The 12,837-nt window shown below is 41.1% G+C and overlaps 1 protein-coding gene across 1 annotated transcript; it reads right to left on the bottom strand.

The window, feature by feature from the left end:
- Positions 1-2,627: 2,627 nt before the first annotated feature.
- LOC118408527 (carbohydrate sulfotransferase 15-like) lies at positions 2,628-11,343 on the bottom strand. Its single transcript, XM_035809347.1, has 9 exons — positions 11,147-11,343; positions 10,013-10,276; positions 9,239-9,447; positions 8,348-8,496; positions 7,568-7,705; positions 6,820-6,976; positions 5,018-5,174; positions 3,708-3,855; positions 2,628-3,150 (listed from the first exon to the last, which is right to left on the bottom strand). The coding sequence occupies exons 2-9, from the start codon at positions 10,274-10,276 to the stop codon at positions 2,939-2,941; spliced, it is 1,434 nt and encodes a 477-aa protein (XP_035665240.1). The 5' UTR covers positions 11,147-11,343; the 3' UTR covers positions 2,628-2,938.
- Between the last annotated feature and the right edge of the window lie 1,494 nt (positions 11,344-12,837).

The following is a 12,837-nucleotide window of genomic DNA, read 5'->3' as shown; positions in this document are numbered from 1 at the left end:
TAAGGCCAACATATATCAAAAATCCAGTTAAAAACGGACAGTGTTGTCAGGCCTTTTGCAGCGTAATGACATGTGCGAATACTTTGGGGACTATTTTACCATGCAACAAAGCAATATTTGCAACAGCAGAAAATTTTCCCTGAAGAATTATTTATCTATTTGTATATTTTACGAAATTTAACACATTTGTATAAGGATTTACGTAACTGGTGACTATCACCTTTTCAGGTTGTCAGTCTGTATGGTTTGATCCACTCGCACTGGGAGGACCTGGTTCTTTTCGCGCAAAGAATTTTCATGTGCGCAACAAAAAAGCATTCAGTATTTTATTAAACTCCCAGCTACCTAATAACTTATTAAATAAATAAGCCTTCACCACTTTCGAGGCTGACAAGATAGCAACGAAATTGGCAACGAATTTGCTCAGCCTGACACCTACCACGTTTAATGCTGTGCGCGTCGCCATTGCCCAGACTCAGAGTCTCTACTCCATAGGTTATATAATAAGAATGTTATGAACAAGAAATGTACCTTTATAATATAGATAACTTTGAGATTCGCAAAGCAATAACTCAGTTAAGAATTATTAGCCATAAGTTGAATGTTGAAACAGGCAGATACTACAATGTAGCCCATGACCAAAGGTTCTGTCCATTCTGCCCAAATCACATTGAAGATGGATTTCATTTTATAATGGAATGTTCTAGATACGCTAGTTTACGCAACGAATTATTCACGTTTCTCGAAGCAAGTACAACATATTTCAAAAGACTCGATGCTACAGACAGATTTGCACATTTATTTAGATGTCAGAACTCCCATAATGCGAAAATAGGCAAATATATCAAGGACTGCTTTGCTATTAGAAAGAATACTGAAGCTAATGATTAGCCTACTTCATTATGAAACTATATGAATGAATTATGCATATTAGCCATTATTGTTATGTTAACTATGATGTTAAGCTTTATCCTATACCTCTATTTTGTACTTTGTGTAATAGTTGTTGCCATACTTTGTACCATGTACAATTGTCGTGCAATAAAGTTCTTCTATAATAAGTAACACCACCGTCCCGAACAAATTTTGATACAGCAAAGCTGTAACTATTGGCACCCCTAGCGTGCCTGTAAGGTACCGCATAATAACCATATCCGGTGCAAAGACGAAAGAAGCAACCACGGGGATGGCGATTGACAACACGAGTAGTTTGGTGGACGATGTGCCTACTACCTGTGTTATACCGACCGACACCAAAACAACGCCAAGTATGCTAATTAGAAATGCACTGACGTCTGGAATACCCAGAGTCTCAGAGATTCTTTCAAGACCAAAAAAATCCGATACAGGCGACAAAGAAAGGCATCGAACCTTGGATGATACAAAACGAAATGCCAGGAACTGTGTAGGTAAAAGACAAGAAGTTCAAAATGCTAGCTGCAGTTGAAACAATCTCAAACTGGAAACAAAACTGTTTGGGCATACGTATTCAAGTGTATCCTTGCCCTAGATTAACTGATAGCTATACATAGATGCATATATAACTTAAAGCTTATTTAGACAAGAAATACTTTTTAAAATCTGGCCACGCAAGTTAAAATAATGACGAGGATAAAATAGTGGCAGAAGATAGTAATATGTAACGTTAAGTAACAGAAAAAGAACCACATTGGCACCGTGCTCAATCCTAGCAGAAAAAGAGAGAGGACTAGAAAGGTAATATCTGCAAGCAAATACATGGTCTAGCCTAACATTTCTACCTGGAAGGGTAAACTGATTCAGTTGCAGATGTTAAAACAGGATATATAGGTCGAGAAGGGGCGAATATGTTTTAATAATTTTTCATCTGTAACGTTATGTATTTTGAATAATGAACACAACGTCCCATTTTGTTCCAAGCAGGGTTTCTCATCTCTTATCATCTCCTCTCAGTCCCATAGGTACCAGCCACAGGACTAGGGTCAGTTAGCCTGGATACCATACCCCAACCTCAAAATATATCTTTCGTGTTGGGGTCTGGCAGGATGGCTGTAGAAAGGTTCTCGAAGGCTCTTGATCAGAGGGAGGAGAACCTAGGATTGATGACCACTCACACCACAGGTAGCCAGCTACAACACACCACAGTTGGTCAGCAGGCTATCACAGTAGCGAATCAGGTACTTAGTGGTCACTGTTATGGATTCAAAAAGTACAGTTGGGGGGTGTTTAACCAATTATGGCAGGGGTGTAATTACCTCCTGCTGATCCTGCTGCTGTTCTGTTGGTGGAGTTTTTTGCCCACTATAAGGGGCAAAATTTAGAAGAGTTCCTATCCCATCCGGCCAGACCCCTGCAAGATAGATACTCGAGATCGGGCTGGGGTTTGGTAACCAGGCTAAGGGTCAGTATGTCCACAGAGGTTCTCCACTTCTGACGGTCGACTCGTCAACAGGGTTCACTCGACGACATTTAACGACAGGGGAAGGCGGTCGACTGGGGGAGGGACTAGGGATTTTTTTTCGGCTTGGGAAGGGCCGAGAAACCCCAATACTGGTGCATACGTGCGAATAAAGTATTAAAAATTGGGCCAAAAAATTGCATTCATTATGATATCTAAGTGGCCTTAAAGGTGGAACAAATACAAAGAGTTTGCTATACCCAAGAATACATTCTTAATTTTGATCATTCACATCTTCTTTGACTTCTAAGCTGAATTTGGCATTCTACAATCTGTGTTTTTTTCCCGATATTTTTTAAAGTTACGGCACATATTTACTGGTTGATTGTGCAGCAACCTTGGAAAGTGATGCACGCAAATGTCATGGATATTATCAAAACAACATTGTCCTTATTACTTTTGAGACCTTTTTATTCTCTCATTCACCCACCTGAGAAACTATAATCGCAAAAGTGTGCATTTCAAAATGTATACACATAAATAAACCAATAATTAACACTTTTACAAGTTTGAAACAGTGCTTTCTTTTAGCCACAGAAATCTCTTATCGTTTAAGAGGTCCGCAAGCTGCTGATTATATGGTCGGTAAAACTCGTTGAGCATTCGCTGAGTCTTCGGCAACATCGGGCCAACTCGGGCGTCCTTCGGTTTCCGAACGTGTTTCTTGTTCAATGTGAAAATGGCGTTCTCCTGAGATTTGCTTTCAACAGGTCCTGTAGAATATTATGTCATAAAATAGTTATAATAGTTATGGTAATAATGCAAGTTTAGCTTACTATCTAATAAATAAATGCTTACGAGAGGACCGTAATGTTCTTTCTCTATATCTCTCTCTGTGTGTATATGTATGTGTGTGTGTGTGTGTGTGTGCGCGCGCGTGCCTGTGTGTTTGTGAGGAATAAAACGTTAAAAAACTTTCAACTGAAGTATTCTAATTAGTACTCTGCTGGGATAGTTAATGTACCATAGACAAAAGAGCAACAGACTCGTATAGTACTCACAGTTTGTGATATACAGATTAATATTGAAATCCTCATATCCCCATTATACATTTAGAGCTCTTTTGAATTTCTAGATTTATCTTGTATCATTGATTATGATTTTTTAATGGTGTTCATTTCTACCAAAGTAATATATGTTATGAAAGTTCTTTCTGTTGGGAGAATTTCTAGTTTTACGTTTCCATAAATTATACATGACCCCATATTTACAAAATGTATGCATAGTGATGTACAACAGATCTTCATGACGTTGCAGAATTTCCACTTACCAAGCTGTAGGAACTCTAAGACCCTCATCATGGTCCCGCGGGGATCCCGGGAGCGATCCTCAAGCCGCTGCACCAGGATCTGGTCCCGCGGGAAAATGTGGAACCAGTCCCGCAGGTACACGTCATACAGCCCCAGCCGCAGTCTGACCTGGGAACGGGACCAGGACACGTGACCAATGTCAATTCTCGTGCATGAATTGGATTGCATTTTTTTAGTTTATTGGTAGAGGATCAATGTTTGAATACAGTGACGTTGTCGTTCTAGGTATTGTGTTATTTAAATGCATATGTAGTTGTAGAGAATGCAAGTCCCGCTTGTGGGGCCGCGTAGCACAGTGGTATTGTATTCGGCCCGTGACCGAGAGGTCGCCGGTTCGAATCCGCCTGCCGTGTTGCCGGTCTTGTGCCCTTGGGAAAGGCACTTTACACGACTTTCCTCACTTTACTCATGTGAAAAATGAGTCGTCCCTCGGATAGGACGTTAAATGGAGGTCCCGTGTGTGGGGAGAGCCATACCCTATGCACGTTAAAGAAACCGCCACATGTGCGAACATCCACCCGAGCGGATCAAACCATTCCGGCCAAAATAGGGGTAGGGAATCTCCCGAGCAGCCCTCGTAACCCCTGCTTCGCCTATTGGGTCAGTTAGTCCTCACTCATAGTGAGCAATTGGGCTGGTCTCAATCATGATGTTTCTGACCTAGGGCGAAGAGTTGCTGTTACAGTTCCAATAATGTAACCCGTAACATTGAGTGGCCTTCAGGCCTTGTTACGTAGTGACCATTGAGTAAAAAAAAAAAAGTGACACTCATGTTCAATTTAGGAAGAAAGATGAGAGGGTGGATTAAAAAGACGAAAAGAAATCAATTTGTAAGAAATAAGATGCAAGGAGCGTTTTTTTGTCTGAGAGAAATAGATAGTAAAAAAGAAAGTAAATGAAAGAAGGGTAGAAAGGGAAACGAAGTAGAAAAGAAAAAGAGAGAAAAAGAAAAGAAACTACAAGGAATTTTGATTTAAATTACACTGGCGTAGCACGGTGTCACCTAAATTTGAATGTGATATCTACTAGTCTAGATCACTGAAGAGTTACTCGCATTGTTCAACTGTCCCTAACAAAGAAGACAGAGGGTATGCACGGTATGAACAAGTCCTTTGACATTGTACCAGAAAAATCACACCACTTTTTCTTTTACAAACACAACGAACATTGAACCAGAATGAAAACCCGTGGTAAAAATATTGACCATGGAAAGGAATGCGGGATCTACTTGTCAATGAATATATGTTGGTGGTATATAAGGAGTACTTACGGTTCGTTTTTCGACAAGGTTGGGTTCGTAAGTGCATGAACGGACGGAGTTGTTCTTTAAGCAGTTGTTGAACCCATCAATAGCGACTATGACGTTGTCGTGAAAACTCGCCGCAGACTTGTCACCATGGGTGAAGTACAGATACTCCGAGTATAATCTGTAAAGGAAAACCAGCACAATTTACTACTTCTTTGTCTGTTGCACTAAGATTTTTAGTCTGTGTAACACAAACTCCGCTGTCCAGGGCTCTAACTGGCCCCTCCCCGCGGAGTTTGTGCTCCACTAGCTATAACCTGGGGGAACTGTTGTAGAAAATACCAACACCAATGACAAGCCAGGATTTTGGTCAAGCCCCCATTACCGTGGAAACCAGTATATTAGCATGTCTCCACCACCCAGACGGTGGGCGGGCTAGTTGCCTCTCCCATTGTCTGTGCCGGGCTGTGGTTCTCTGTGTGAAGGACCCATGGGAGCAGAGGCATGTTTGTGTTTAATAGGAAAACAACGTCTTGTGCCAGTTGTGGGGATTTCAAGAAACTTGAAGGAATCTTGGAGCGCAGACTTTCCTGGAACTATTATTTTGCCTGGTGGTGAGATTTTATGTGGCCAGCAACGAAAGCTTGGCATAAAGTACATTTAAATCTATATAGGCAGAGAACTGCAGAAAAACAGTTGGTTCACAAAAATGCGCCATGTTGTTGTGACAGTTGAAGCCTGTCAACCTCCTTGGTCAAACTTCTCAGAACCATGATATGTCCCTCCTATAATGATTGGCACATCAAAAGTTATGCCACAGGCACATCTACCTAAATGAATGCTATTCTATGTATTGAAGGGTAATTTTCACATTAGTTCTTCGGTGTAGCGGTTGTTAAAAAAAGACATCATTTTGTAATAGTAGAACTCTGTTCCCACCATCAGTCCAAGTGGCACAGATCAGAGAGATCAACTACAGATAAGAGGTGTGATGCTGTCAATCACCACATAGCAACCCACCCCAGTCCATAGCAACCAAAAGCCAGGCTCTGGTGGGCTCCCGGCAATTACATACATTATCCATATATGGAAAACCCAGTTCCCTTGACTAAGGGCTATTCTCTATCAAGCTGATAGTGGGCCGGCGGATGTTTGGCTATAAGATTTTGAAATTCAACGGCAAAACACTCCAATGCTCTCATTTCGATGGGATGTTTTGTAAACCCGATCACATAAGATTTTGAAATTCAACGGCAAAACACTCCAATGCTCTCATTTCGATGGGATGTTTTGTAAACCCGATCACACAAGTGGCCCTGGTGCTTTAATAACAGCAGAGTATGTACGATGATTTTTCAACAGATTGCTTTTTCTAGTGGGTTTTTTTCTACATCTTCTGTCATAAACGAATCAGAGCTTAGATTGTGACATCAGCGATTAAATCAGCAATGTAAATAAAATCAAGTAAATGTAGGGTGAAACAGGACAGAAACAAAATAAATGTTGGGTGGCAGCTCGCGCCGCCCATTGAGAATGTACTAGGTACATGTGCATCTATTTCAATTATACACAAAATATTAGCTATTGTGGCAAGTATACAAAGTGATCTCTTTTTTGCCACGCATCAGGGACTAATGGTATAACATTGTGTGCCAGTTCAATTCAGTTCAGTTCAGTTCATCCTCTTGGAGGTGACACCTGTGTCTCCACTCGTTTCTGGATGTGCCAGCAGCTTGACAAAAGGCATTTAACTTCAATGAGGTAAACAACCTGCATTTTCTTGAAAATGTTGCCTATCTAATTTTAAGTTGAGTATTCAGTATCACCTTTCTGTTGGGTCTCTGATAGTGAGAATGAACCTGGCGTGTGGTTGGACGGCCTGGAGTAGGCTAGCCACTAGGACACTGGGCTCGTTCCTAGACATGTCCCACGCCTCTCGTCCCCAGCGTCTGTTGTCATACAGCGTGGAGACGCTGGCTTCTCCTGTGTATGGCACAGAAATACGTCATTTACAGAAGTAATGTGAACTGAAAGGAATTTCGTATTGTCATTTACAACAGTACTATAAACGTTTTCACTTGCCGTCGGGAGAAACATTATAAACTTTCTTTTTACAGGAAAGTGTCAATTTAAAAAGTTTACCCGAGTTTCTGAACCAGATGCATAGGGTGGTACCCATATCCATTTCAAAAGCTCTTTGGCCACATATTCATGCAAGTCACTACAGCAGGGAGCACGTCTTGGAGACATTGATTAAGTTCTGAGTGCTAAGCAGATAAAGCCAGTGCGCCCTTCAGGTTGCAACGTTAGCACTCACACCATTACGCTACTGCACCGATCAGGGAAAGTCGGGGGGGGGGTGGTAGGGTTGGGGGGTTAGCGAGTATTGGACCCGGGACATTTTGGTTCCGAGCCCATCACTTTACCAACCCCAAAGTGTCGCTGGGTACTTAACAATACTGACAATTATACTAGTAAACTTTCAGTCTTGTCTATTGACTCATATACATGTACATGTAACGCGAACATACTAGGTGACGATTGGTCAAGCTCGAATGATCATGTGTCAATTACCTGTGATGACGTCATGATTGACAACCTTTTGTCCCGACGAAGTCAAATGTTTTTTGATCTGTGTCTTGATGATCCTCGCAGCTCCGTCGAATAGGTCCAGATATTCTCTAACAGGGACTGTCACGTTTGGAATGTCACCTGAAAGAATACATCGTCGATCTCTTATGTAAATACATTGATGAAAGCTAGATATCCAGGAAACATCCACGTTTACTTTATTCCGCCGAATATGCCACAATACCGCCTCATGAGACAAGTACATGGATTTAAAGTGGTTTCAAGAGATTTAATAGTACCTATGCAGCATCAGTATTCTTTAAGTATTAATAATTCAGATATTTAGGTGTTCAATGCAAGACTTGAGAAGGCCTCTATAACACTGATTAAGTGGCGGTATTATGGTACCCGGTGGAATATTGGGAGTTGGTGAAATGGAAATTTGAAAATACTCTTTTGTAGTTTCTCTCATAAGAATCTTTATAGTTTATCTCTATCTCTCTCTATATCTATACATACTACCCCTCTCTCTCCCTCTCTTTCTCCCTTCTTTCTCTCATTCTATTCTCTCTCTATCTAATCTATCTATGTATTTATAGATAGCTATATATGCTATAATATCGCTACCTGAGAAAAAATACATGAATTTAGATTTTAGTATATTCACAGAAGCACATATGAGCCAAACAATCAGACTGTGTCTGACCACAACTGTTTTCGTCGACTGAAGAGAAATAATCATAAATCACAGTATCTATGCGTGGAATGATTATGACGTCATACCGGTCATTCGACTGTCGAAGCACCTTCTGGTCCAATAGTGAGGCTCTTTTCTCATCCCGCCTACTACATCCGGGTGCTTCGTCAGACGGTGGTACAGGTCGGAGGTTCCGCACTTGGGCATGCCGATGATGTAGAAGTACGGCAAACATCTGGAAGGAGCAAATACTGTGTAAATGCATTTAAGTTCGCGGGGAATTAATTTCGCAATAGCGGGAAAAGGAATTTTAACGGCGGTTTTAAGTTCGCGGTAGCACCATGCACTGTAGTCTCTTACTGCCATGGAAAAATGTTCGCGGTGGTTTTAAATTCGCGGTGAAGTGGCCGCCGCGAAAACCGCGAACATTAAACCACCGCGAACATGTATGCATTTACAAGTACAGCACGGTTATCATTTTATTGTTTGTTGAGATAATAAACATAACCGGTTAATAACCACGGGGAAAGTGGTGACGCACTCAGTTTGCAGAATATGATATTCTAACGCCACCACCTGGTATTCTTCTCTGTCCATAACTTATACTACACTTGTGTTGAAAACACAAAACATAAATAAATGCTAAGTTCAGACAACATGCAGAAAATAGACAGTAGTATTACTCACAGAAGTAAAACAAAATATAGAAAATTATAGATCTAGATAGACTGGAAGTTTTCCAAACGCAGGTCCAAACCTCACCCAATAACGGAACCCAAATTCAATAAGATACACATAACACGTGGGTTTTTTTACAGTAAAAGAGCCTTAAAGTAAAAGTGTTTAGCCATTGCTGTGCACAGTGCAATGTGAACCTGACAGAATCCCATAAACCCAGGTTCGTTAAATCACTTGGCTGTGTCCAAAGAATTTATTGCTTATGCTGTTTCTATATATTTTTGTGCCAAAGCGCTCACCTCAAACGAAAATATTCCGTGCCATTTTGTACCAGTCCGTCCCGGAAGTGCTTTGCTATCTTGTTCAGGCTCTTCATTGTCTTCTTGTCGGAGTAACAGTTTTTGTGTGTTCTGTACGGGTTCGAGTTTAACTCTGCCTCTGGGATCTTTTCATACCAACACGGGTTCTTGAAATCTGGGAGGGTCTGACGGGGGATTTCGGCAAAGATCTGTAAAGAGAGAAATTTTCTTGATTTACTTTAAGGCAAACAATCACAATATGACATTGACTCAAGTTTGTCACGTAGTTGAACAGTTCTATATACAAAGACAGACAGAAGGTAAAACTAGCCTTTTGTGGCCATAAAGACAATGGGTGCCTGCAACGGCATTGAAATGTTCTTTGGTACACGTAGACGTAATAAGATAAATAATTTATAAATTATTGGTCTACCTGATCATTTAAAAAGCTACTCATTGAGACAACATACTGTACATTATGTTAAATTATTGAGTCGGTTCGGTCATGCTCATGCACAGAAAGATGCATTTTGGGTAATATGTCAATGGTGAAGTCCCCTAACTTGTAAACAGTTGTTTGAACAATGCTTTATGCATGTCAAGACGTGTTTTGTTTATGTCTCAGTGGTCTTCATATTTGACATATTACCCACATTGCATCTCTCTGAGGATTGGCAGTTCGGACCTTGAACAACAACAAAAAATAGATGATAGGATAATACAATGATAATGCAACATCAATCTAAATCAGAGAAAAATTAAGGAAAGGCTCACTGTCGGATCCAATCTCAACAGCTCCTTTGTCATGTTTATTCCACTCGTCGTTTGGTCGGACTCCTTTGCCTTGAAAACCGACCATGTACCAGAGTTTTCAGTTGTCACCCTCCGAGTCCCCTCTTTCAATTTTAATGCGAAGTCGAGAACACACAGCAGTGCCACACTTGCGACAAACACAAGACATTTTCCCGACAAGAAGTGAGTTCGTGGTTTCCCTGGAGTCAGCGAGGACAAACAGCCTCGTGTTTTTGATGACGTCATCTGTAATTTTTTTGTTTATCGAATGGGACAAGAAATGTGCAATAAATGAATCATAGCTCAACCTTTTCATGCTCGAATTTACCAAGCAGTATTTTAATAACTATTGAAACTATTCATTGCACCATAAATTGCAAAAAGTCCAGCTAATACCATGATTTATTTATCATACATCACATAAAAGAAACATTTTTTGTTAATTTTACAAAAGCGTTTTCATTTTGCTTGGAGTCACTTGTACATAAACATCCTTTTAGTATATAGTCAAAGCACGTACGTCACAATTATGAACTTCTCATCATTCCGTATTTAGATATTATAGATTGTGCTATTGAATGTTATTCAAGCAAGTAAGGTCTAATTTCATATATATTGCACTGTTGTCTTAGTCTTACACCGGGATTGACCACCCCCACCCCCCTTGCAACTATTTTCACATGAATGAAACGAGATCATTCATGCCCCATTCTTATAATCTCCAAGCAGATCTTCCTGTGGCAAAAGGGAAGGACTTTAGCCGACAGAGGAGTTATTGGACACAGCCAATTTACTCCTCTGTCGGCTAAACTCCTTCCCCAGCTTATGATACTATCTTATGCCACGCAAGATCTGCTTGGAGAATACCATACTCAAGGGAAAAACATCGGGTCATGCCAAGGCTTTAAACCGACTACGTCTGGATTCTATAGCTGCCGTTTTTAACCACAAGGCTAACCATTATTAAAACCCTCGCGACAGCACCTTAAGCCAAGACGCATACTCGGTAGACTTGAATCGAACATTACCGAGTTAGAGAGTTTGTGACTTGAAATTTTAGACGATAACACAGGTGTTATGTCACAGACTCCGATTGTTAAGAAAAACAACTCTTACCTATCAGCTTTTCCTCCAACTTCCAATGTTCCGAAGTTGTAACTTGGAGCAAGAAGCCTTTATCAACTGACTTGGAGCGTATCTTCGCCCAAAACAATCCGCAAATTAAATCCCCACACCTCGTAGCAAACGATATTTAACGTGTTACGTCAGATATCTCTCGCGATGCCGAAACGTGCGTGACGTCTGAGAAAAAAACCTGTTGAGCAAGTCTGAAAGTAGGTCACAGTTTGTTGTCTACTCAAAAAAACTTTGCTTGGCATGTGTGTGTGCATGTGTGCGTGTCCGGTTCTATATCTCCAGACCTTTCAACTGATTTCGATAACATTTGTTGTGCGGGTACATGAAGTAATTGTCAGGTTCAATTCTAGGACCCCTGGTGGCCAGCCTTGGTAGTGCAGCAGGGCTTCCATTTTAGTGTGTTTGGCCCTTTACATGCTTGATTTTGGTGACACACAGCCTGTAATATAATGAAGGCTTCCTTTCGAACTGCAAGTTGGGTTCATCAAATTTTTTTCAGGCGCCAGGTGAACAATGGAAAAACGTCAGTGAGAAAAACATCAGGTAAGTAGAAGACCTATTTCTGTCATGTGACGTCATGCGGTGATTACCGCCCCCCTGGCACGGACCCAGCAGGTGGCCTCGGATGATTGACGTGTCTGTACGACGGTAATGTCACCGACAAGGGCGCCAGTCACAAGAAGTCTGGGGTTACCACCATCAACAATCCATTTTTTTCAACAATGTTACTGATATCAAGGGGCCTGTATTTATCAACCTCGCTTTGTTCAACCTAGTATCACCTCAAATCAAAGAACAGCGCGTAAAAGCAATATGGGAATTCGTATATTAACATCGATAGAATGCTAGCTTCAATTCCAAGGTCAAGAAAAGATGACAGTGAAAGCACAGAAATGAAGAATCTGTTTTTCAGTAAAACATACTCTGTGCTTCATCTTACAGACCAATTAGCTTTCTTAAGTGCAACGTTTTGCCAAACCCTTTTTAGCAGGCTATTATCAATTTCGGGGTTCCCAGAGGATGTCATCCACATAATCAAACCAACATGGCCCAAGACAAAAACAAAGCTGCTAGGGCGACGATTGCATTTCCAAAACAGTGCCTGACTGGACACCTTGTGGGAACGTGAAGTATCACACAAAAGATAAGATACAGTGGAAGCCAGTTAATTGCACGTCGGATAAACGCACACTTCGGTCAATTGCACGGAATCCCCAAATCCCGTGGCGGTGCGGTCCAACTGGGACTTCGCATTATCGCACACGCCGGATAATGTGCAATTAAGCGGCTTCCACTGTAACACGCATTGTCGGTATTTATGGATGCACACTTTGTCCCCCCCCCCCAAAAAAAAAACAATCCGGTTCGGCCCATGTTTGGAAAGGTGACACTGACATTAGGGTAAGAGCTGTGTAGAATGTCAGACTAAATTGATCTTGATATGAAATACAAAACTGTCCTAGGCTATTATAATACAGTTTTTGTCATGTCAGATTCCATTTCGACTGACCCTTTTCGGGCCCCAAAGTCACTGTTAATGGTAAACATCTTCAAGCAGAGTTTTGACTTTTGCAAAGTGTAACATTATACCATAGTTCCGCATAACAGCTTTGCGGGAGAGACCCAGGCGGAAGTTTCTTAAGACGATGTTAAGACTAGGGAAGTTCTAG

Source organism: Branchiostoma floridae, unplaced genomic scaffold, assembly GCF_000003815.2.
Source record: "Branchiostoma floridae strain S238N-H82 unplaced genomic scaffold, Bfl_VNyyK Sc7u5tJ_168, whole genome shotgun sequence".
Lineage (NCBI taxonomy): Eukaryota > Metazoa > Chordata > Leptocardii > Amphioxiformes > Branchiostomatidae > Branchiostoma > Branchiostoma floridae.
Note: the sequence above shows the minus strand (reverse complement) of the source record. Positions and strands in the feature narration are given on the sequence as shown.